This window comes from Tachypleus tridentatus, chromosome 12 (assembly GCF_004210375.1).
Source record: "Tachypleus tridentatus isolate NWPU-2018 chromosome 12, ASM421037v1, whole genome shotgun sequence".
NCBI lineage: Eukaryota > Metazoa > Arthropoda > Merostomata > Xiphosura > Limulidae > Tachypleus > Tachypleus tridentatus.
The window spans coordinates 59,128,186-59,155,595 of NC_134836.1; the positions used below are offsets into that span (position 1 = coordinate 59,128,186).

At 31.1% G+C, this 27,410-nt stretch overlaps 1 protein-coding gene across 2 annotated transcripts in view; it reads left to right on the forward strand.

Annotated features, from left to right (window-relative positions):
• LOC143235148 (selection and upkeep of intraepithelial T-cells protein 7-like) overlaps positions 1–27,410 on the forward strand; it is a 216,641-nt gene that overhangs the window by 73,378 nt on the left and 115,853 nt on the right. For both annotated transcript variants that reach the window (XM_076473018.1, XM_076473019.1), the window contains exon 3: positions 7,246–7,557. In XM_076473018.1, the coding sequence (XP_076329133.1) occupies positions 7,246–7,557 (312 nt within the window). The remainder of the gene's footprint in view (positions 1–7,245; positions 7,558–27,410) is intronic.

Consider the following 27,410-nt stretch of genomic DNA (forward strand, 5'->3'; position numbering starts at 1 on the left):
ATCCTTGTGAAAGCTTCTTTATAATTTAAATCTATACAGTAAGTACCGTGATCCTTGTGAAAGCTTCTTTATAATTTAAATCTATATAGTAAGTCCCGTGATCCTTGTGAAAGCTTCTTTATAATTTAAATCTATATAGTAAGTCCCGTGATCCTTGTGAAAGCTTCTTTATAATTTAAATCTATACAGTAAGTTCCGTGATCCTTGTGAAAGGTTCTTTATAATTTAAATCTATATAGTAAGTACCGTGATCCTTGTGAAAGCTTCTTTATAATTTAAATCTATATAGTAAGTCCCGTGATCCTTGTGAAAGCTTCTTTATAATTTAAATCTATATAGTAAGTCCCGTGATCCTTGTGAAAGCTTCTTTATAATTTAAATCTATACAGTAAGTACCGTGATCCTTGTAAAAGCTTCTTTATAATTTAAATCTATATAGTAAGTACCGTGATCCTTGTGAAAGCTTCTTTATAATTTAAATCTGTACAGTAAGTACCGTGATCCTTGTGAAAGCTTCTTTATAATTTAAATCAGTACAGTAAGTACCGTGATCCTTGTGAAAGCTTTTTTATAATTTAAATCTATACAGTAAGTACCGTGATCCTTGTGAAAGCTTCTTTATAATTTAAATCTATATAGTAAATACCGTGATCCTTGTGAAAGCTTCTTTATAATTTAAATCTATATAGTAAGTACCGTGATCCTTGTGAAAGCTTTTTTATAATTTAAATCTATACAGTAAGTACCGTGATCCTTGTGAAAGCTTTTTTATAATTTAAATCTATACAGTAAGTACCGTGATCCTTGTGAAAGCTTTTTTATAATTTAAATCTATACAGTAAGTACCGTGATCCTTGTGAAAGCTTTTTTATAATTTAATTCTATACAGTAAGTACCGTGATCCTTGTGAAAGCTTTTTTATAATTTAAATCTATACAGTAAGTACCGTGATCCTTGTGAAAGCTTTTTTATAATTTAAATCTATATAGTAAGTACCGTGATCCTTGTGAAAGCTTCTTTATAATTTAAATCTATATAGTAAGTACCGTGATCCTTGTGAAAGCTTCTTTATAATTTAAATCTATATAGTAAGTACCGTGATTCTTGTGAAAGCTTCTTTATAATTTAAATCTATATAGTAAGTCCCGTGATCCTTGTGAAAGCTTCTTTATAATTTAAATCTGTACAGTAAGTACCGTGATTCTTGTGAAAGCTTCTTTATAATTTAAATCTATACAGTAAGTACCATGATCCTTATGAAAGCTTCTTTATAATTTAAATCTGTACAGTAAGTACCGTGATCCTTGTGAAAGCTTCTTTATAATTTAAATCTGTACAGTAAGTACCATGATCCTTGTGAAAGCTTCTTTATAATTTAAATCTGTACAGTAAGTACCGTGATCCTTGTGAAAGCTTTTTTATAATTTAAATCTATATAGTAAGTACCGTGATCCTTGTGAAAGCTTCTTTATAATTTACATCTATATAGTAAGTCCCGTGATCCTTGTGAAAGCTTCTTTATAATTTAAATCTATATAGTAAGTCCCGTGATCCTTGTGAAAGCTTTTTTATAATTTAAATCTATATAGTAAGTACCGTGATCCTTGTGAAAGCTTCTTTATAATTTAAATCTGTACAGTAAGTACCGTGATTCTTGTGAAAGCTTCTTTATAATTTAAATCTATACAGTAAGTATCATGATCCTTGTGAAAGCTACGTTATAATTTAAATCTATACAGTAAGTACCGTGATCCTTGTGAAAGCTTCTTTATAATTTAAATCTATACAGTAAGTACCGTGATCCTTGTGAAAGCTTCTTTATAATTTAAATCTATATAGTAAGTCCCGTGATCCTTGTGAAAGCTTCTTTATAATTTAAATCTATATAGTAAGTCCCGTGATCCTTGTGAAAGCTTCTTTACAATTTAAATCTATACAGTAAGTTCCGTGATCCTTGTGAAAGGTTCTTTATAATTTAAATCTATATAGTAAGTATCGTGATCCTTGTGAAAGCTTCTTTATAATTTAAATCTATATAGTAAGTCCCGTGATCCTTGTGAAAGCTTCTTTATAATTTAAATCTATATAGTAAGTCCCGTGATCCTTGTGAAAGCTTCTTTATAATTTAAATCTATACAGTAAGTACCGTGATCCTTGTAAAAGCTTCTTTATAATTTAAATCTATATAGTAAGTACCGTGATCCTTGTGAAAGCTTCTTTATAATTTAAATCTGTACAGTAAGTACCGTGATCCTTGTGAAAGCTTCTTTATAATTTAAATCAGTACAGTAAGTACCGTGATCCTTGTGAAAGCTTTTTTATAATTTAAATCTATACAGTAAGTACCGTGATCCTTGTGAAAGCTTCTTTATAATTTAAATCTATATAGTAAATACCGTGATCCTTGTGAAAGCTTCTTTATAATTTAAATCTATATAGTAAGTACCGTGATCCTTGTGAAAGCTTTTTTATAATTTAAATCTATACAGTAAGTACCGTGATCCTTGTGAAAGCTTTTTTATAATTTAAATCTATACAGTAAGTACCGTGATCCTTGTGAAAGCTTTTTTATAATTTAAATCTATACAGTAAGTACCGTGATCCTTGTGAAAGCTTTTTATAATTTAATTCTATACAGTAAGTACCGTGATCCTTGTGAAAGCTTTTTTATAATTTAAATCTATACAGTAAGTACCGTGATCCTTGTGAAAGCTTTTTTTATAATTTAAATCTATATAGTAAGTACCGTGATCCTTGTGAAAGCTTCTTTATAATTTAAATCTATATAGTAAGTACCGTGATCCTTGTGAAAGCTTCTTTATAATTTAAATCTATATAGTAAGTACCGTGATTCTTGTGAAAGCTTCTTTATAATTTAAATCTATATAGTAAGTCCCGTGATCCTTGTGAAAGCTTCTTTATAATTTAAATCTGTACAGTAAGTACCGTGATTCTTGTGAAAGCTTCTTTATAATTTAAATCTATACAGTAAGTACCATGATCCTTATGAAAGCTTCTTTATAATTTAAATCTGTACAGTAAGTACCGTGATCCTTGTGAAAGCTTCTTTATAATTTAAATCTGTACAGTAAGTACCATGATCCTTGTGAAAGCTTCTTTATAATTTAAATCTGTACAGTAAGTACCGTGATCCTTGTGAAAGCTTTTTTATAATTTAAATCTATATAGTAAGTACCGTGATCCTTGTGAAAGCTTCTTTATAATTTACATCTATATAGTAAGTCCCGTGATCCTTGTGAAAGCTTCTTTATAATTTAAATCTATATAGTAAGTCCCGTGATCCTTGTGAAAGCTTTTTTATAATTTAAATCTATATAGTAAGTACCGTGATCCTTGTGAAAGCTTCTTTATAATTTAAATCTGTACAGTAAGTACCGTGATTCTTGTGAAAGCTTCTTTATAATTTAAATCTATACAGTAAGTATCATGATCCTTGTGAAAGCTACGTTATAATTTAAATCTATACAGTAAGTACCGTGATCCTTGTGAAAGCTTCTTTATAATTTAAATCTATACAGTAAGTACCGTGATCCTTGTGAAAGCTTCTTTATAATTTAAATCTATATAGTAAGTCCCGTGATCCTTGTGAAAGCTTCTTTATAATTTAAATCTATATAGTAAGTCCCGTGATCCTTGTGAAAGCTTCTTTACAATTTAAATCTATACAGTAAGTTCCGTGATCCTTGTGAAAGGTTCTTTATAATTTAAATCTATATAGTAAGTATCGTGATCCTTGTGAAAGCTTCTTTATAATTTAAATCTATATAGTAAGTCCCGTGATCCTTGTGAAAGCTTCTTTATAATTTAAATCTATATAGTAAGTCCCGTGATCCTTGTGAAAGCTTCTTTATAATTTAAATCTATACAGTAAGTACCGTGATCCTTGTGAAAGCTTCTTTATAATTTAAATCTATATAGTAAGTACCGTGATCCTTGTGAAAGCTTCTTTATAATTTAAATCTGTACAGTAAGTACCGTGATCCTTGTGAAAGCTTCTTTATAATTTAAATCAGTACAGTAAGTACCGTGATCCTTGTGAAAGCTTTTTTATAATTTAAATCTATACAGTAAGTACCGTGATCCTTGTGAAAGCTTCTTTATAATTTAAATCTATATAGTAAATACCGTGATCCTTGTGAAAGCTTCTTTATAATTTAAATCTATATAGTAAGTACCGTGATCCTTGTGAAAGCTTTTTTATAATTTAAATCTATACAGTAAGTACCGTGATCCTTGTGAAAGCTTTTTTATAATTTAAATCTATACAGTAAGTACCGTGATCCTTGTGAAAGCTTTTTTATAATTTAAATCTATACAGTAAGTACCGTGATCCTTGTGAAAGCTTTTTTATAATTTAAATCTATACAGTAAGTACCGTGATCCTTGTGAAAGCTTTTTTATAATTTAAATCTATACAGTAAGTACCGTGATCCTTGTGAAAGCTTTTTTATAATTTAAATCTATATAGTAAGTACCGTGATCCTTGTGAAAGCTTCTTTATAATTTAAATCTATATAGTAAGTACCGTGATCCTTGTGAAAGCTTCTTTATAATTTAAATCTATATAGTAAGTACCGTGATTCTTGTGAAAGCTTCTTTATAATTTAAATCTATATAGTAAGTCCCGTGATCCTTGTGAAAGCTTCTTTATAATTTAAATCTGTACAGTAAGTACCGTGATTCTTGTGAAAGCTTCTTTATAATTTAAATCTATACAGTAAGTACCATGATCCTTGTGAAAGCTTCTTTATAATTTAAATCTGTACAGTAAGTACCGTGATCCTTGTGAAAGCTTCTTTATAATTTAAATCTGTACAGTAAGTACCATGATCCTTGTGAAAGCTTCTTTATAATTTAAATCTGTACAGTAAGTACCGTGATCCTTGTGAAAGCTTTTTTATAATTTAAATCTATATAGTAAGTACCGTGATCCTTGTGAAAGCTTCTTTATAATTTAAATCTATATAGTAAGTCCCGTGATCCTTGTGAAAGCTTCTTTATAATTTAAATCTATATAGTAAGTCCCGTGATCCTTGTGAAAGCTTTTTTATAATTTAAATCTATATAGTAAGTACCGTGATCCTTGTGAAAGCTTCTTTATAATTTAAATCTGTACAGTAAGTACCGTGATTCTTGTGAAAGCTTCTTTATAATTTAAATCTATACAGTAAGTATCATGATCCTTGTGAAAGCTTCTTTATAATTTAAATCTGTACAGTAAGTACCGTGATCCTTGTGAAAGCTTCTTTATAATTTAAATCTGTACAGTAAGTACCGTGATCCTTGTGAAAGCTTCTTTATAATTTAAATCTGTACAGTAAGTACCGTGATCCTTGTGAAAGCTTTTTTATAATTTAAATCTATATGGTAAGTACCGTGATCCTTGTGAAAGCTTCTTTATAATTTAAATCTATACAGTAAGTCCCGTGATCCTTGTGAAAGCTTCTTTATAATTTAAATCTATATAGTAAGTACCATGATCCTTGTGAAAGCTTCTTTATAATTTAAATCTGTACAGTAAGTCCCGTGATCCTTGTGAAAGCTTCTTTATAATTTAAATCTATACAGTAAGTACCATGATCCTTGTGAAAGCTTCTTTATAATTTAAATCTGTATAGTAAGTCCCGTGATCCTTGTGAAAGCTTTTTTATAATTTAAATCTATACAGTAAGTATCGTGATCCTTGTGAAAGCTTTTTTATAATTTAAATCTATACAGTAAGTACCGTGATCCTTGTGAAAGCTTTTTTATAATTTAAATCTATACAGTAAGTACCGTGATCCTTGTGAAAGCTCTTTTATAATTTAAATCTATATAGTAAGTACCGTGATCCTTGTGAAAGGTTCTTTATAATTTAAATCTATATAGTAAGTACCGTGATCCTTGTGAAAGGTTCTTTATAATTTAAATCTGTACAGTAAGTCCCGTGATCCTTGTGAAAGCTTCTTTATAATTTAAATCTATACAGTAAGTACCGTGATCCTTGTGAAAGCTTCTTTATAATTTAAATCTGTACAGTAAGTACCATGATCCTTGTGAAAGCTAAATTATAATTTAAATCTATACAGTAAGTACCGTGATCCTTGTGAAAGGTTCTTTATAATTTAAATCTGTACAGTAAGTCCCGTGATCCTTGTGAAAGCTTCTTTATAATTTAAATCTATATAGTAAGTCCCGTGATCCTTGTGAAAGCTTCTTTATAATTTAAATCTGTACAGTAAGTACCGTGATCCTTGTGAAAGCTTCTTTATAATTTAAATCAGTACAGTAAGTACCGTGATCCTTGTGAAAGCTTCTTTATAATTTAAATCTATACAGTAAGTCCCGTGATCCTTGTGAAAGCTTCTTTATAATTTAAATCTATACAGTAAGTACCATGATCCTTGTGAAAGCTTCTTTATAATTTAAATCTATATAGTAAGTCCCGTGATCCTTGTGAAAGCTTCTTTATAATTTAAATCTAACAGTAAGTCCCGTGATCCTTGTGAAAGCTTCTTTATAATTTAAATCTATACAGTAAGTACCGTGATCCTTGTGAAAGCTAAATTATAATTTAAATCTATACAGTAAGTACCATGATCCTTGTGAAAGCTTCTTTATAATTTAAATCTATACAGTAAGTCCCGTGATCCTTGTGAAAGCTTCTTTATAATTTAAATCTATATAGTAAGTCCCGTGATCCTTGTGAAAGCTTCTTTATAATTTAAATCTAATCAGTAAGTCCCGTGATCCTTGTGAAAGCTTCTTTATAATTTAAATCTATACAGTAAGTACCGTGATCCTTGTGAAAGCTAAATTATAATTTAAATCTATACAGTAAGTACCATGATCCTTGTGAAAGCTTCTTTATAATTTAAATCTATACAGTAAGTCCCGTGATCCTTGTGAAAGCTTCTTTATAATTTAAATCTATATAGTAAGTCCCGTGATCCTTGTGAAAGCTTCTTTATAATTTAAATCTATACAGTAAGTACCGTGATCCTTGTGAAAGGTTCTTTATAATTTAAATCTATACAGTAAGTACCGTGATCCTTGTGAAAGCTTCTTTATAATTTAAATCTATATAGTAAGTCCCGTGATCCTTGTGAAAGCTTCTTTATAATTTAAATCTAATCAGTAAGTCCCGTGATCCTTGTGAAAGCTTCTTTATAATTTAAATCTATACAGTAAGTACCGTGATCCTTGTGAAAGCTAAATTATAATTAAAAGTTGCTTGTTTTTCAGCTCCAGCGAAGACGATAGTAGTCAATCACAGCTTAACTTCGTCAAATGAGTTAGACGTATCTTGTACGGCAAAAGGGCTCTTCCCTAGACCACAGATTGAGTTGTTTGTGTCTAAGCCTGGTAAAACTGTTCCCCTTTCTGTCGGCGGAGCTTCGGTTTCTACTTTTTCACGAGAAGGAGTATTTGATATAGAACTTAAGAAGACATTCAGTATTAGAAATCTGTCCAAGACTGAAGCCACTATATTTGAATGTTTCATAGAGATTCCAGGGACTGATTATGTTACAGTCAAGAGGAACGTTTACTTTCCAGGTAGGATTCGGAAAATTCCGAGTTAAATATATTTCTGTTAGTACAATAGAAAAAAGGTAAAACACTGGACTGTGTTACTGTCTTTACGATTATGGTTAACAACAGAAGATAGACGGCTGAGCAACAATATAATAATATGTATTTTATTTATGTAAATACCAGAATTAATGAGTAGGTAATTATTTTACCCATAATTATATGTCTGATAAACAGGAGCTGTTTACATTACAATTTCTACCAGGACTTAGCTAATGGTAGATATTAAAAACAGGCAATGAAATTATATCACGTGACGTTTGTTTAGGTGAACTCAAAATTTCGCTTTTATAATTTTCAATTTCACTCTCGGATTGAGTCATGGAAAATTGGTTTTAACTTAAATAAAATCTTTTAACCAACAAACCAACGTGCAGATGAAAATCAGCATAGATAGTTTTTAAGATATCAATTGGAGAGAATGTTTTATGAACAATAACGTATCTTTCTTCAATATACTTTCAGTTAGCGTGAAATATTAACTTCTATCGATATTAATACTGAAGTTAAAAATAGGTGGATTATGTCTGTATGCATTTTTATTTAAAGTAGAAATAAAACGTAGAAAATAAATATTTTAATATTTGTTAGAAAGTTTGAGTCCCAGGTATATCCAATAAATAAACATATTTTTATAAGAATACAGTTATAACAGCTAGTATGTATATTAACTGAAGATGACCTAGGAAGGTCGAAACGTTGTTCTCTCCTTTATTAGTAAAAATGTTAATACCCATACCAGCCGTCCTACAATACATTTTTATTTCAAGTGGGTTTCTCATCATGAAGAAGGAAAATAATACACGTATTTATCGAAATGGTACAATCTATATAAATGTAATAGTATTGTCTGTTGTCTAATATATATGTAAAAACGGTTGGTTTGGGTTGAGAAAATTTTATGTAGAGGAGCGAACAACGTTTTAACCTTCTTCGGTCATCGTCAGGTTCACAAAGAAAAAAAGAGGTAACTGACCACATGTTTATACAACAACTCAAGCCCAAAATAAACCAACACAAAGAAACACCTTTATACCTATATTAATAAATATATCAAACATCTAAGCACGCCCTCTACATTCCTACACTTAGTTATACAACCCCCTTCAAACGTGTGGTCAGCTATCGGTCAGTTACCTCTTTCTTTCTTTGTGAACTTGACGATGACCGAAGAAGGTCGAAACGTTGTTCGCTCCTCTACATAAAAATTTTCTCTACCCATACCAGTTGTTTTTACATATATATGTTTCTCTACAAGTGGGTTTTCTCGTCATCACTGATTGTCTATTGTCTGTTCATGAAACTACTTAGCAGAGTTATAAATAGATCTTCGCCAAATTAATATGGAATTTTCTTGTGTCCACGGGGAGATGCACACAAATCGGTTTTGGCCTTTTTTGCCTTTTTTACCACTACCTCACCTTCTAGGGATGGACCTTTACCAAATTTGATATTGAGTTTCTTTATATTTATGAAGACGTACAAACAACATTTGAGCTTCCCATTTTATGTTTTGCAGTTTTTTAAAAGTTTTGTTGTTTTTGAGGATTTTTTTTACTACTACTCGGCCTTGTTGATGGATCTTCATTAAATTTGACAAGAATGTTTGTTAGGTCCAGGCGGAAACACATGCATATTTACTGTTTCATATTTTGTGTTTTGCAGTTTTTATGAACTTTTTTGTGTATTAAAAAAACTACGTATAAAGAAAGCAATCTTTTATGTCCTAAGATAATATTTTATTAATCATGAATTTACAACTAGGGAACGGGTTCTCCAGCTGGTAGCGAAATAACTTAAAAGTAGAATTTATCAAATTAATTTCTGACTTTAGTCTATGTCTAAGCAAGCTTACATTTATATTAGGGCTCTGTTCATCATTGTTCTTGAGTAAGATCTCAAAGCAATTTTATTGCACAAGTATGTTTGTTTGTTTTTTTAATTTTGCGCAAAGCTACACGAGGGCTATCTGCGCTAGCCGTCCCTAATTTAGTAACGTAAGACTAGAGGAAAAGCAACTAGTCGTCACCACCCACTGCCAACTTTTGGCTACTCTTTTACTAATGAATAGTGGGATTGACCGTAACATTGTGATGCCTCCACGGCTGAATGAGCGAGCATGTTTGGCGAGACAGGAATTCGAACTCGCGACCCTAGGATTACGAGCCGAACTTTTAACCCACCTGGTCATACAGGGCATTGTAAAAATAATATCTCTGTCATGCATCGGTGTGCCTGGAAATGAATCTGTGTGACCTTCTTAAAGAGTGAACTTTACGTTGTTATATTTGCTGTTAAACTATTTTAGAGATTAAGAATGTTGGTCAGAGTTCCTAAGTAGATTTAGTAGTTTAAAAGATTGCGGGCAATTTTCTTTTTACGATACCAAATAATCCATTAATCTAGTCTGTAACTAATCCATTAATCTAGTCTGTAACTAATCCATTAATCTAATCTATAACTAATCCATTACTCTAGTCTGTAGCTAATCCATTAATCTAGTCTGTAACTAATTCATTAATCTAATCAATAACTAATCCATTAATCTAGTCTGTAACTAATCCATTAATCTAATCTATAACTAATCCATTAATCTAGTCTATAACTAATCCATTAATCTAATCTATAACTAATCCATTAATCTTATTATAAGGATCGCCATTATTAAAAAATCTTTAGTGAGCGACAGTTAGGTTTAGAAATACATCTGAACCATATTTGAGGGTATTACCCTTGAAAAATCTATAAAATACAGGAAGATTTTAAGTGATGTATAATTACAATTATTTGTTATTGTTTTATGAATGATATAATAATTAGATTTAATACAGAATATAATTCTAGCGTTTTTTTAATTTTATTTATTTGTGTCTTTTCATCAGGTACCTAAATGCTATTGATTTTCATGTTTTAGTGATTTTATACATTAAACAATTGCAAATTCGCTCTCACTAACATTAATCTAATGACGACAAAACAAGTAGTTACGCTAACTTTCATGTCACGTGTAATGACATTTCAAAACCTGTACTTATGACGTTTCAAACATGAAGAGGTTGGGTAAAGTGGGGTTCTAACCTTGGCAAACCAACATTGTTTCATTCACGCACGTAAAGTGTGGTTCTAACCTTGGCAAACCAACGTTGTTTCATTCACGCACATGAAGACTAGAACCACAAATATGGCTTGTTTCAGATATTTATTACAAAGCTACACGAGGACTACCTGCAATAACCGTCCCTAATTTAGCAGTGTAAGACTAGGGGGAAGGCAACTAGTCATCACTACTCACCGCCAACAATCGGGCTACTACTTAACTAACAAATAGTGGAACTGACTGACACACACAACGCCCCCACGGCTGAAAGGCAGAGCATATTTGGTTATAGAATTATTTAAGTTTAATTCAGAATTAAACACATATTTACATATATGGAGAATAGAGAATGATGATGCAAAGTCTAATCGGTTTTATAATTTTGTTTAACAACTATGTATGGCGAATAACGTAGAGTTAGGCTAGTTTTTGTGTAATACTATAAAAGACATCTTAGGGCTATCGTAAGATGATGGCAGTTGTGTAATGAATTCTAACATGCGAGTTGCTAAAGTCTTTAATAAAAATGATAATTATTAATATTTAGACTTAATTATTAATGAAAGACAAACTACCAAAGACCCCTATGACCACCCTGCCTTAGGTTGTCAGTTATCTGATTGTTTTAACATTGTCAAAATATCCCAGCACCAATTCTTTAATTAATAGCAAGTATTTCAGCATAATTTAATGTTGTAGACATCCTAACTTGAATTTGTTTTTCTTAGTAAATGACCGTGTAGGTTGTATAAATATGATTAATTAATTTCAGCTGTTCTAGTCCTAGAGGCTTTCTACGTATTATGATTCACTTCTGCTGGAAGAGTGCTTTGGGGAGTTTCCTCTGTAATATGTATGTGTTTCGCTGTCTAGTCCTGATATTACTACAACATCTGTAATTCTGTATAATATAATTACGAAGTTCTAATGGTACCATAACATGTGTAAATAACCTAAGGTGTACATAACATTCATTACCATTAAACTCACTGTATATATGATTATATATACACGTATTTATAACTTGGTATATAACAGTTTTTGTTGATTATCAAGCCATAATAAAATAATATGATACTGGCAGGTTTAGCGGGAGAAACAAAAATGAACAACAACGAGTCATGCTGTGCTCTATGTTTAGAAAACAAAACAATTTTTGTTACTTTGGTGTGGTATCAAAATATTTCCTTTCATAATTCGTTCAGCAGCTTAGGAGAGGAACAGAACCACAATATTAATTCATATCTGGGTAACAAAACTATAGAGTTATAAGAAGTGGATGGAATAGAGTCAAACAAAGGATGTTTTTTTATAACTATACCGACACTAAACATATCAATGTTCTTCCACATTTTAAAGTAACAATAGGTTTTCGACGAACATGACGTGTGGTACACAGAAAAAGATTGTTAACAGAATATTAAGAAAAGTAATAATATTGTTAACATGAAGAACTGCTTTTCGAATGTTCGTTAACTGATAAAACAAAAGGCTTTTCTCTATATGTTGCACTGGATGCATAATGATTTGTTTGTTTGTTTTTTGGAATTTCGCACAAAGCTACTCGAGGGATATCTGTGCTAGCCGTCCCTAATTTAGCAGTGTAAGACCAGAGGGAAGGCAGCTAGTCATCACCACCCACCGCCAACTCTTGGGCTACTCTTTTACCAACGAATAGTGGGATTGACCGTCACATTATAACTCCCCCACGGCTGGGAGGGCGAGCATGTTTGGCGCGACTCGGGCGCGAACCCGCGACCCTCAGATTACGAAGCGCACGCCTTAACGCGCTAGGCCATGCCAGGCCTAAGATGCATAATGAAGGAAAAGTAGATACTCTGTGAAAATAATCCAGTACAAATTAATTATAAACAAACAGCAATAGAAAACACTGTTAGTGAGATCTATATTTCATAAATTGGCATATCATCTTTTTGAAATAATCAAAGCTTTCTATGCTTTTAATAGAAGTAAAGTTTGCACTGAATACAACGAATTACTGTATAATAAATGAATAAGATACTGTTCAAACTGTTAAAATACGGTAAGGAAATCAGTTAGTTTGATTTCTTTTTTATTTCGCGCAAAGCTACACGAGGACTATCTGCGCTAATCGTCCTTAATTTAGCAGGCTTTTTTTTTATTTCGCCAAAGTTACACGAGGGCTGTCTGCGCTAGCCATCCCTAATTTAGCAGTGTAAGACTAGAGGGAAAGCAGCTAGTCATCACCACCCACCGCCAGCTCTTGGGCTACTCTTTTACCTACGAATAGTGGGATTGACCGTCACATTATAACGCTCCCACGTCTGAAAGGGCGAGCATGTTTGGTGTGACGGGGATTCGAACCCGCGAACCTCGGATTACGTGAAGCAAATCAGACCGCCTCGTTAAAAAAATAACGTATGAGTTAATATCTTTTAAATCACCGTCACAGAAGAAAAACAAAAGAATTAGGACATCTGTCCACTTTACTACTGTGTGATTAAAATAGAATTATCAATACCGTCTTATTCCATTTTCTATAAACTTTAAATTAGCTCAAATATTATCAAAATAATCAGATGTGATGTTTAGTTGTTTTGACGTCATAATTGTCTGCAATATTTTATTTCTAAACGTACAAATTTAAAGGTTTCCCTACTTCGTAAAATAAGAATAATTTCACGTTAAAAATTATTTCACGTCTCTTAAGATACAATTACCATCATTTCGTGTTAATCCATAGTAAAGAATTTACAGATATAAAGATTTTTACCTCAAAACCCGTTTGTACTCTTTCTAAAGACTAAATTTCAACATTCTATAACTCAGAATTTTAATTCGGTAGTTTTTTCTTAAATTCAGGTTTATAACTCGTTCACAGCACAACATTTTTTTTTTCCAATTTCGAATTTATATCATATCTTCTGGTTAACATCATCTATTGTTCCAAATTTAGATTTATAATATATTCAGATATTAATACTTATAGGGTTTTCTTTCTAGCCGAATTAGAACTTTAATGCTGAAATTGTTGTTTTAGGGTACTTCTCACCCATTAAAGGATGAATGCCCTGTACTTTAACCAGATTGTAATTCATAATCCATATACAACTTAGCATCATATGTTTTCACAATTTTAAATTCAAAACCCACCCAAAAAACAATTACAATATATTTTTAATTACGTCATACCTTATTTTGAAATTAATTTCAATATTATATTTTTAAATTCGGGTTCTACCTCTACTCAAAGACCAACTCCGTATTTTATGGTTTTTTTTTCAAATTCAGGTTAAATCAACCCAAACCCTAATCACAGTAGTTTTTTTTTCTCTATCTAACCATTAATAATAAAAAGTTCCTCTTAAAATTAAGTTCAAAACCTTCTAAAGGTGACATTATCTTAAAAGGTTTTTGCGTTTTTTATGTATCTTACTTTCTTCGAAAGTGTTAATTTAGTCTAAAGAAGAATGTTTATTAAACACGGTGTAGAAGGAAAATAATTAATGAAGATGTTCAAAAAGTTCACCTCTCCCCCCTCCGAAAACAAAAACAATAAAAAATAACAGCGCCGAGAAAATTGTTTTATCACATTTTATTGTTTATTGAAGTTAATTATATTAATTAATTGTCAATTAATATATGATTAAATACATAAACTATCTGTGAAACGTTGGGCCTAAGATGTGAACAAAATGTATTATTAAATAATGAAACTTGTAGCATTAGCTAGTTATGTATAAAGAACATTTAACATGAGCCACCTAGCGGCGGCCCCAAGTAGCACAGTGGTATGTCTGCGGACTTGCACACAAAAAAACCAGGTTTCGATACTCGTGGTAAGCAGAGCACAGATAGCCCATTGTGTATCTTTGTGCTTAATTCTAAACAAACAAACCATCTAGCGGAACTATGGCAAACCTTTTGGCTTGTAACGCTAAAACTAGTGGCTTGGTACCCATGGCAGACAGGGTATGTTGTATAGTCTCGTGTTTAATCTGATGTAAGATGTGTGTAATACATAGCTTGGGATCTTCACCGTGTTGAGTAGCAAACATCGTATTACTAGAAAGTAACCTTACCCACAAGAATGAGCGAGGAGTAAAAAATTATCAAATTGCTTTCTTGTTTTACGAAAGGTAAAGCGCTAAATAAAGTTTTACACATTAAAACTACAAAATGTAAATTATACAGTAAAATACAATGAGAACGTATCAAAGTCGATTGATTAATTCAAGTTTTCTATTATAAATAAAATCTGTAATGATACAGGAGAAAGATACATAATTGCATTTTAACGAGATAATGACTCGCTTGAAAAAAAACTGAATAATTTTATTATTATGAATAAAAAATACACACGCTAAGGAATATGGGTTTTAGGGTTTTAGGGTTTTTGTTTGACGTTGATTGACGATCTTATAAACCAACTTTTAAACTTGAAGTAAAATAACTTACACAATAAAGAGTAAAGAATGAACTTTTAAAACCGTAAATAAATTAAAAGTATGTCCCCCCCCCAGTGGCATAGCGGTATGTCTGCGGACTGACACCGCTAAAACCGGGTTTCGATACCCGTGGTGGGCAGAGCACATATAGTTCATTGTGTAACTTCGTGCTTAATTCTAAACAAACAAGCGAACAATAAAATAATATTAATTAAAACGAGATCAATTTGCATGCTAATAGAACTAGCAAAGGAATATTACAGAATATAGCATTTTCTTATAAGTACAACGTAATAAATAAAATAATAGTTTTACAAGGGATGAAGTTTACCATTTTACCCCATCCTTTAAGAAAAGGCCCCGGCATGGCCAAGTGGTTAAGGCACTCGACTCGTAATCCGAGGGTCGCTGATTCGAATCCCTGTCACACCAAACATACTCACCCTTTCAACCGTGGAGGCGTCATAATGTGACAGGCCATCCTATTATTCGTTAGTAAAAGAGTAGCCATAGAGTTAGCTACGAGTGGTGACGACTAGTTGCCTTCTCTCCAGTTTTACACTACTAAATTAGGGACGGCTAACGCAGATAGCCCTCGTGTAGTTTTGCGCCAAATTGAAAAAAAAACAAAATAAACCCACAAGTTAACTAATTCAGCTTAAGTTGAATTAGAACCGGAGTTACAAAATAGGTTCTATGTGTCAATACCAAGCGCAAGAATCACTGGCTTAGTCCTAGTCCGAACCGAATTCCATTTCTCAAATCAGGTCTACATTTGCAGAAAGTCTTGTTGTCTGTTTGACTGGACACAGTCACTATAATTTACTTTAAGTTATCGAAATAGAGTGTTTGTGTCTGTTTTTCTTATAACAAAGCCACACTGAACTATCTGCTGAGTTCACCGAGAGGAATCGAGTTCCTGATTTTAGCGTTGTAAATCCGTAGACTTACCGCTGTATCAGCAGGGTATATCGACATAGAATCAGACTATAACTGTTTATATTGCACTGAATTAGTAGGAAATCCATAGGTCCTGACAAAGCTGTAATAGTGAAATGTTGGAGATATAAGTCGCTATGTTATTTACGTTTATTAAAACTCTAGTTTATGTTAAACAAATTCAAGAATAATAAAGCGTACTTTAGCTTTTTTCGAAATAACGAGTTATTACGAAAACACATATAGGTGGTTTGGTCCTTAAGAATGTTTTGTTTTTGAATTTCGCACAAAGCTATCTGCGTTAGCCGTCCCTAATTTAGCAGTGTAAGACTAGAGGGAAGGCAGCTAGTCATCACCACCCACCACCAACTTTTGGGCTACTCTTTTACCAACAAATAGTGTGATTGGCTGGAACATTATAACGCCCCCACGGCTGAAAGGGCGAGCATGTTTGGCGCGACCAGGATGCGAACCCGCGACCCTCAGATTACGAGTGGCACGCCTTAACACGCTTGGCCATGCTGGGCGGGTCCTTAAGAAACACAAGCTTACTTATAAAGTATTTTGTTTTTAAGAAAATACAGATTTTGTTTAGAACTAAATTAGAATAATTCTCTGAGTGCTTCCCGTTACATTTAAAAAGATAACCAGTGCATTATTATAGTAATTATCAGCAAGTAATTGAAAGAAAGTCTTTATCCATGAAAGATTCGATAAGCCTGTTTTTATAATTTATAGATAATTGCTCTATTTGATGAACATGAACCAACTAATTGTTTCTTTTAAGAAACTGTGTTGACATATAAAGATTTATGCATCATTAAGATGTAGGCTTTATCTTGTAAACACGAAGCTTATTTTAAACAAAAAGTGCTTGAGCTGAGAAAATAATATTGTTAACATCGGTTGAATACTGTTCATACTTTTTTACTTCTAATCGTTTGCCAATTAAAATGATAAAATTATTTTAATGATTTTAAAGTCGTTGTTTGTTATTAAGCTCAACACAACACAAAGGGCTATCTGTGTCTGCTCACCACTGGTATCGAAACCCGGTTTTTAACGGTATAAGTATCGGAATGATTTAAAAGCAAAATATCGTAAGCACTTTGTGATAAATTATTTCAATAATTATATTTTTGATACATTACAGCAAATTATTTATAAAAAGTTAAAATGGAGGAGAAAAATGTTTCGAGGGAAATATTGTGATTAGAAGAATAACAAGAACTTGCTATTGGTTCTATCATATTGTACTTCACTGTCATTGGATGATAAGAATGGAGGTTCAACCATTCATGTCGTTTTCAGGAAATGTTCTCTAAAACAAACGTGTTTCTATGAACATACATTTTTCCTTGTTAGCTACACTGATTATAAATGTACAATTAATTCTATGACATAATGTTTTAGAGGTATCAAAATCTGCTATTGTAATTACAATCTACAGTCAAAAACTTTAAATCAAATTTAGTTACTGCTGCATGGAAAAAAAAAACACACATAAATCTTATGTCATTATAGATCTTTGGAATACTGTGTTATATTAGAGGTTCTCCACTATTACGGTTTGCAAAATAGATTACAAAGTTTATATTCTGGTTTTCTTTAAAGAAAGGACAGTTAGTATAGTATACTAGCATTAATAAGGGATACATTTAACTTTTGAGTTGTTTATATATATATATATATATATATATATATATATATTCATACGAATGAAATGTTTTACTTTATTTGATATAATTCTAAATGAGAAAACACTTCACTTTAACGGTTGAATATTCAGACCAAATTAACATTTTACAGGTTAGACGTACGTAATAGTTTGAGCGAATTTAACTAAACATTTTATTAATAAAGTTGGATTGTAATATTCTTAGAGACGTAAAATGTAATCTTCAGACATACGTTGTTATTAGTAACATTAGAATTAACTCGTTGTTAATAATATCTAGAAGAAACAACACATTATTGTTATTAATATCCATGAGAATCAACTCATTGTTATTAACAATATATCAGGTCATTCCTTAAGTAATGTCCGGTTTTAGGTTCAGAAAAAAAGGAAGGATTTCAAACGCTTTTAATGTTATTTAATCAATAATGTATGTTCCATTATTATTAATTACTTCCTGTCAATGATTCACAAACTTCTGAATGTCACATCTATAAAATTATTGGTGTTTGGAGGAAAAAAAATGTAGAGAGGGTAGTTTTGACATCTTCGTGTATTCCAAGCTCTTTTCCATCAAGATAGTTTTGCAAACTTTAGAATAAATGACAATTAGATGGGATAAGTTCAGGAGAATAAGGAGGATGTGGAAGTTTTTCCCAGTCCAGCTGTTTAGTCTTTACAGATGTGATCCTTGCTGTATGGGGCCGTGCATTATCCTGGTGTAACGTAACACCTTTATGATTGATCAAAGCAGGTCTCTTTTCTTTCAGTGCAACATTCAAGCGCTCTAACTGTTAACAATAAAAGTTTGATGTAATCGTTACATTGAGTGGCAGCAACTCAAAGTGTATCACACCAACAATATCCCACGAAACGCTTAAGAAGACTTTCTTATGGTGAAGGCCTATTTTGGGCTGTGCTTCAGCCAGTTTACCTGCAATGAGACATTGTCTGGGGAGCTTAACACTTTTATAAAATATCCATGTTTTATCTCTGGTCACTAAGTTATCCAAGAAAGGTGTGTTACGTTCACGAGAGTGTGAAGTGCAAATGTCCACCCTTGCTCTTAGGTTGGCTTCTGTCAAATTATGGGGGACCCATTTTCCAAGTTTTGACACCTTTTCAAGCTGTTGCAGATGACGGAAAACTATTGAATGGGTTCAATTAAGCTTCTGTGCTAGTTCTTAAACTGTTACAGCACAATCTTCATCAAGTGCAGCCAGCAGCAAGTCATCACTAAACTCAACAGGATGACCTGAACGTGACACATCACTTAAACTGTAGTCACCTGATCTGAACTTCTGAAACCACCTTCGACATTTACTTTCATTAAGAGACTCCGCACCATACGCACCTTGAATGTTTCGCGTAGTTTCTGCTGCACTATTGCCTTTTTTAAACTCATAAAGCATTATATGTGTAATGTGCTCCTCAGACAAATTTATCTTAATTTGGGTTTATTTGATTAATAATCTGAAACAGTGGAGTTCTGTTAGTTTCTTTTATTTGTCTGAACATTTTTATACACGTCCTACTACATATTTTAGTCATTAAAGCCTTCTACGAAGACAGAAATGATGATGCACTTTCTGTATTAAATTTTCGGACATTACTTATGGGATGACGTGATACAAAAGAATCATCACTTTGTTATTAATAATATCCTAAAGAATCAACACATTGTTATTATTAATATCGATAAGAATCAACTCATTTCTACTAATAATATATAAAAGAATCATCACGTTGTTATTAATAATATCAAGAAGAATCAACTCACTGTTATTATTAATATCAATAATAATCAACTCATTGTTATTAATAATATATAAAAAATCATCACATTGTTATTATTAATATTGATAAGAATCAACACATTGTTACTAATAATATATACAAGAATTGTCACATTGTTATAAGTAACATCCAGAAGAATCAACACATTGTTATTATTAATATCGGTAAGAATCAACTCATTGTTATTATTAATATCAATAACAATCAACTCGTTGATACTAATAATATATAAAAGAATCATCACATTGTTATAAATAACATCTAGAAGAATCAACACATTGTTATTATTAATATCGATAAGAATCAACTCATTGTTATTAATAATATATAAAAGAATCATCACTTTCTTATTAATAATATATAGAAGAATTAATACATTGTTATTATTAATATCGATAGAAATCAACTCGTTGTTACTGATAATATATAAAACAATCATCACATTGTTATTATTAATATTGATAAGAATTAACTCATTGTTATTAATAATATATAAGAGAATCGTCACATTATTATAAATAACATCTAGAAGAATCAACCCATTGTTATTATTAATATCGGTAAGAATCAACTCATTGTTATTATTAATATCAATAATAATCAACTTGTTAATAATCATTATTTTATATGTTATTAATAATCATTGTTATTAATAATGTATAAAAGAATCATCACTTTCTTATTAATAATATCTAGAAGAATCAACACATTTTTACTAATAATATATAAAAGAATCATCACGTTGTTACTAATAATATCTCGTAGAATCAACTCATTGTTATTATTAATATCAATAATAATCAACTCATTGTTATTAATAATATATAAAAAATATCACATTGTTATTATTAATATTGATAAGAATTAACTCATTGTTACTAATAATATATAAAAGATTCGTCACATTGTTATTAATAACATCTAGAAGAATCAACACATTGTTATTATTAATATGAATAATAATCAACTTACTGTTATTAATAATATATAAAAGAATCATCACATTGTTATAAATAGCATCTAAAAGAATCAACTCATTGTTATTAATAATATATACAAGAATCATCACATTGTTATAAATAGCATCTAAAAGAATCAACTCATTGTTATTAATAATACATAAAAGAATCATCACATTGTTATAAATAGCATCTAAAAGAATCAACTCATTGTTATTAATAATATATAAAAGAATCATCACATTGTTATAAATAGCATCTAAAAGAATCAACTCATTGTTATTATTGATATCGGTAAGAATCAACTCGTTGTTACTAATAATATATAAAAGTATCATCTCGTTGTTATAAATAACATCTAGAAGAATCAACTCGTTGTTACTAATAATATATAAAAGTATCATCTCGTTGTTATAAATAACATCTAGAAGAATCAACAAAACGTTATTATTGATATATAAAAGAGTCATCACATTGTTATTAATAATATATAAAAGAATCAACACATTGTTATTACTAATATTGATAAGAATCATCTCATTGTTACTAATAATATATAAAAGAATCATCACATTGTTATAAATAACATCTAGAAGAATCAACACATTGTTATTATTAATACATAAAAGAGTTATCACATTGTTATTAATAATATAGAAAAGAATCAACACATTGTTATTATTAATATTGATAAGAATCATCTCATTATTATTAATAATGTGTAGAAGAATCAACACATTGTTATAATTAATACATAAAAGAATCATCAAATTGTTATTAATAATATCAATAAGAATCATCAAATTGTTAATAATATCAGTAATAATTAACTCATTGTTATTAATAATATGTAGAAGAATCATCAAATTGTTATTAATAATATCAATAAGAATCATCAAATTGTTAATAATATCAGTAATAATTAACTCATTGTTATTAATAATATGTAGAAGAATCAACACATTGTTATTATTAATACATAAAGAATCATCAAATTGTTATTAATAATGTCAATAAGAATTATCAAATTGTCATTAATAATATCAGTAAGAATCAACACATTGTTATTATTAATATCAGTAATAATTAACTCTTTGTTTTTAATAATATGTGGAAGAATCAACACATTACTTTTAATAATATCTATTTTTTTAATTCTAGTATTATGTAAACAGTTTTCACATATCTTTTTCTTTTAATTAAAATAATTTACACTTGTTATTTCTAGTATTTTCCATGATTCATTAAAATTTTAAGACTTCATAATTTTTTCTACCCTGAAAATTAAAATTTAACAGAAATGTTTCTTAGAAAATAAGAATATTAACCTTGAAAACTGTCATATTCTTTCATACATATAAAATTTCTTAAACCAATATTTGCAATTTATTGTTTTACAATAATAATTTTCCAATATTGTTAGTTGTTCTTTGTATTATAAAAAGTAGAAGAATCGCTTATTTGGACATTTGTCTCACAACTATTTTGTATCCTATTCAAATATTCGTAAAATAACTCAACAGTAATTGTTCATGAATACATGAAAACATAGTAAAACTGTTAAAAAGATTAGTTTAAATTAAGAGATTCCATCTTTTCATCTCATAGCCAACTTTTATTTTTACCCGAGCAAACTATTGTTATGTCTATAGTTTGTGATTAGTAGTTGATAAAAGTGTGAAAGTTGGTCGTTGATAACACATTTCAGTTTTTTCCCTTTGATCCACTCTTTTCATATAGTTTATAAAATAACGTGTAGATTACATGGCCAAAGATTTACCTAAACATCTTATCAAGATTATGTTTTGAGGCTTATTGATTTTTATGATGAAGTTATAATTGATTTTTACTTAATTACCCCCTTAATGAACGTACTCAAACGAATTAGTATTGATTTACTTTGTTTTCAATACATTCAAAGAAAGAAAATAAAACTCTATAGATGTTTTAATAAATTACAAGATTCTATGATATTTTTTATATACCTATTTCTACTCTTTTATTTTCATTGGCGGTTATTTACCCTACATATTTTATATTTGATATATTTATATTATAGACGCTTGATTATTTCAGTTATTTTATGTTTATTTTATTATAAATCTCATTTCATTTGATTTATATTTGCATTGTATCATTTATACTCGTATAGGAAAACTATAGCTAAGCTGATAAGTGGTATACCTACAAGCAACCTTTGAATCATAGTAAACAGAGATTACAAAGGTAATATACGAAACTAAGCTGTACATTTTGATAACATATACTTAAGTCATTGAAATCAAGAACAAACTAGCTGTCTGTCTGTGATTTTCTACAATTTTTAATAACACGTAGATCATGTTTAGGTTACAGTAGTAAAATATGTTTTGTAAATAAATCTGAACCAAATATATATATATCTTTCTCTAAATAAATGATATTGATAACATAAGTTAGTTTGTAGTTGAAAAGTAAGTTAATAACGTTTCCTTAACTGAGTTGATAGTAAAATGGTGTAGGTGAAGAAAAGAACGTTTGGTGGAATTAGAAACGAAATGAAACCAGATCTGTCTCAATTTTTCTTAATGTTATATAGGGGTTTTGCATGAAAATGTAAATTTAAGTCAAGGTAAAGTTGTAATGAAGATAAATATGCGTTGGTTTAACTAGATGATTAGCATCATTTTGTCTTAAGTTGCATTACACAGAAATTTGATTTACAGCGACAATGTCGTACACTGAGATACAATGTTTTGCTTAAATTCCGTATAAAAATGGTAGTTTTGTGATAAGATCTAATACTTATGACAAAAATAGTTTATACTGTAGATTTTTGCATCATTTGTAATTTGTAAACTTCAGATTTCAAATCAAAAGTGAGTACGTATTGTTACGTATTGTATGAGTCCCCAATTTATTTTATTACGTATTAAAATTTCAAATAGTCTAAAACTGAATGAAATTATGATTAGCTTTAGAAATTAAATGAACGTCGATATGTATTCTATTTATGATATTTTCCAACAGGACTGATGCACACATTTTTAGTACAATTATATTTTATTATACAAACAATATCCCAATTTACAATAACGATTAATACAAATAATACACTATTTACAAAAGTTTCCCAAACTTTCGAACAATACCACGTGTTCTTTGCCGTCTGCAACTTGATATCTTATCGAGGGTTTACGATTAACGAGTTCATTTCGAGTTGATGCAGATGCAAGTCACTTAAGAAGGAGCTAGCTAACTCTTCACTGATCACACGTTGCATTTTTCATCGCTAACGTTACACAATGTATTCGTAATAATACCAATGTCCCGTGCGAATCCGTTCAAGTTAAAGAGTTTGTAATGTTCGAAATTTATAAAAATTCATGGTCAGATATCTAAAGTTCTCGATTAATAAGCGTTAGAACAATTACAATTATAGTTTTTGAGGTTTATTGTATACCAACTGTAACAGACCAATAATGTATACTGTCTCTTGGCACGTCGAGTTGGTTACATTTATAAGCTTAAAGAGAGTTTCTAGAAATTCCAGACTACTCAACAATACAGACGATACTAGTGTTTAGGTACACACACATATTGTTGATTCTTGTTTGTTTTTGAATTTCGCGCATTGCTACACGAGAGCTATCTGCACAAGTCGTCCATAATTTAGCAGCGTAGCACTAGAGGGAAGGCAGCTTGTCACCACCATCCACCGCCAACGCTTGGGCTGCTCTTTTACCAACGAATAGTGGGATTGATCGTCACATTATAATATCCCCACGCCTGAAAGGGTGAACATGTTTAGTGTGACGAGAATTCGAACCTGCAACCCTCAGACTACGAGTCGAATGCCTTAACCACCTGGTCTTGCCGGGGCCTGTTGATTCTTATAATCGAGAAACTTTTACAGTGAATAAGCAGAAATTTCGCAATACAGATTTAACAGTGAATATAAATTTCGCTTAAGTAATAATAGATATTAATATTTATATGTGATAGTAAATCCGTCTTAGTATGAAGCCCTATTACGCTAAAAACATGGCTTTGACAAACATCAAGTAGTCCTATTATGGGGTTTCTAAAAACCCAACAAGTCAATTTGTATTTACTCTCCGAGAAGTCACTGCTCTTTAAACCATTTGCTGAATACCAAAACTCACCTGAGAAGAGCAATAAGGGAGAAAAAAAAGACCTTATTTGAAGAACTCTATATGTCCATGTATTTCAGATTAAGTTACAAATCTGATGTGTATTAAGATGTATTACACAGAACGTGTAACACGGAATCTTACAAAAATATACCAATATGTAGTAAACTTGTTCTAAATAGATATAGTGCTTCATGTTAAGATATAAATAAAGAAACGAGAATTTGTGCTATGTCTTTTACGATGAAATAACTCTCTGTTGCTTTGTCATAAACAGATTCTTTTTTTTAGTATTAAGCAGAAGTCTACAAAATACGCTGTCTGTGCTATGCTCACCATAAGTATCGAAACTCGGTTCTTAGCGATATAAGCCCTCAGAAATAACGCTGATCCACTAGAGCCAAATAGTTTTAAGTTATGTTATACATAAGCTCAGAGCTAAATAGTTTTAAGTTATGTTAAACATAAACTCAGAGCTAAATAGTTTTAAGTTATGTTATACATAAATACAAAAACCGTAACTGTACTCTAGAGGGTTAGAAAATATTCTACGAGGCTTAAGAAGCAGAACAAACTAAATAAAAGTGAAACATTCAGTCTGTGGTTTTAGATAAAAGCTGTGACAGATGTTTTATGTAATGTTTTTACTTAAATATTTTTGCCTTCGTCTCGTGCAGGTTTTGAAAGCGCACACATGACTTTCAGAAATATACACTTACACGTTTACAAAAATCTGCTGCACCATTGCGTTTGAGACTATTTTGGTCTATCCGATAAAGGCCTGACATGGTATGATGGTTAGGAACGCTTGACTCACAATTTGAGGATCGCCTATTTGAATCCTAGTCATAACAAATATACTCGCCCTTACATCCGTGGAGACGTAATAATATTACGGTAAATCCCACAAGTTGTTTGCAAAAAAATTGGCTTAAAATGATGACGGTGGTAACTAGCTGCCTTCCACTGCTAAACTAGGGATAGCTTTTGCGTGCAACCCTGGTGTAGTTTTCCTTCGACTGATAAACTAGGGATGGCTATTGTGTACAACCCTGGTGTAGATTTCCTTCCACTGATAAACTAGGGATGGCTATTGTGTACAACCCTGGTGTAGATTTCCTTCCACTGATAAACTAGGAATGGTTTTTGTGTACAACCCTGGTGAAGTTTTCCTTCCACTGCTAAACTAGAGATGGCTATCGTGTACAACCCTGGTGTAGTTTTCCTTCCACTGATAAACTAGGGATGGTTTTTGTGTACAACCCTGGTGAAGTTTTCCTTCCACTGCTAAACTAGAGATGGCTATCATGTACAACCCTGGTGTAGTTTTCCTTCCACTGATAAACTAGGGGTGGCTATTGTTTAGAACCCTGGTGAAGTTTTCCTTCCACTGCTAAACTAGGGATGGCTATCGTGTTCAATCCTGGTGTAGCCTTCCTTTCACTGCTAAACTAGAGATGGCTATCGTGTGCAACCCTGGTGTAGCTTTAAAACAAACAGCTACAATGTATTTCGGGAGCTTAACGGTAAGCTTGAGTGATTAAAACATTAACAATCAGGATTAAACATCCGAATTGATTAGACCTCGATTATTCTGTTTTGGTGTTAACCGCTTAACAAACAAACAAACATGTTATCCTCTAACTTTGTTAGTGTTTCTTTTAGATAGAATACACAGTATAGTACAGGAAAAACATATTTATTGTTAAACAACAGTTACACATTATTGAACACTATATCCGTTCTTAATGTCAAGTTTACAACAACAATATTTGTCGTGAAAAGTCCTAATGATTAAGGAACTCCTTTCGCAATCCAATCATCCTAAATGTTATCGCTTCCCTCGTAGGGGCGTTATAATATGACAGAAACCACATTTTTTTGTTGGTTGAAGGGCAGCTCGAGAGTTAACGATGGACGACGACGTTGACCAGCTGTCTTTTCTATAGTCTATTACTTTTACATTAGGAACGACTAACGTAAATAGCTTTCGAGTAGTGTTGTGGAAAACTGTAGGTAACAAAGAATAAAAAATTATATTTTTGTAGCAAGACAGCTTTTAAAGTAAGGAAAAATATTTTTATAAGACGTACTGGCCCGGCATAGCAAGACGGTTATAGCACTGGATACGTAGTTCGAGGATTGCAGGTTAATCCCAGTCACATCAAACATGTTTGCCCTTTCAGCCATATGGGTGTTATAATGTGACGAACAATCCATTATTCTTTGGTAAAAGAGTAGCCCAAAGATCGGCGGTGGATGGTGATGACTAGTTGCCTTACATCTAGTCTTACACTGCTAAATTAGGGAAGACTAGCGCAGATAGCACTCGTGAATCTTTACGCGAAATTCAAAAAACAAACAAACAAACCAAGAGTTGACAATTTAGGGACGGCTACTGCAGAAGCCCTCGTGTAGCTTTGCGCGAAATTAAAAAAAAAACACACACAAACAAACCATAGTGTAAGTGCTCTGGCTCGTAATAAAATAATTCTTATAATCTGTAAGTAAAGCTAAAAGAAAATGTTAATAAATATGATTTCCAATCTTCCATATCGGATAATAAACAAGCAAGAAACGTATAACAAAATTTGTTTTTAAGATCACGTGGCGCAGAATAATACGAAATACAATATACCTAAAATGTCTTGTACCATGCAGTGATTCAAAGTTTTCCATTCACATGAATACATCAATATTTTGTAAGAGGTTTTCTATATCCATCGTGCTGAGAAATCTAAATATTTTACTTCAAGAAGTTTGGTTTGATTTGTTGTGAATCTC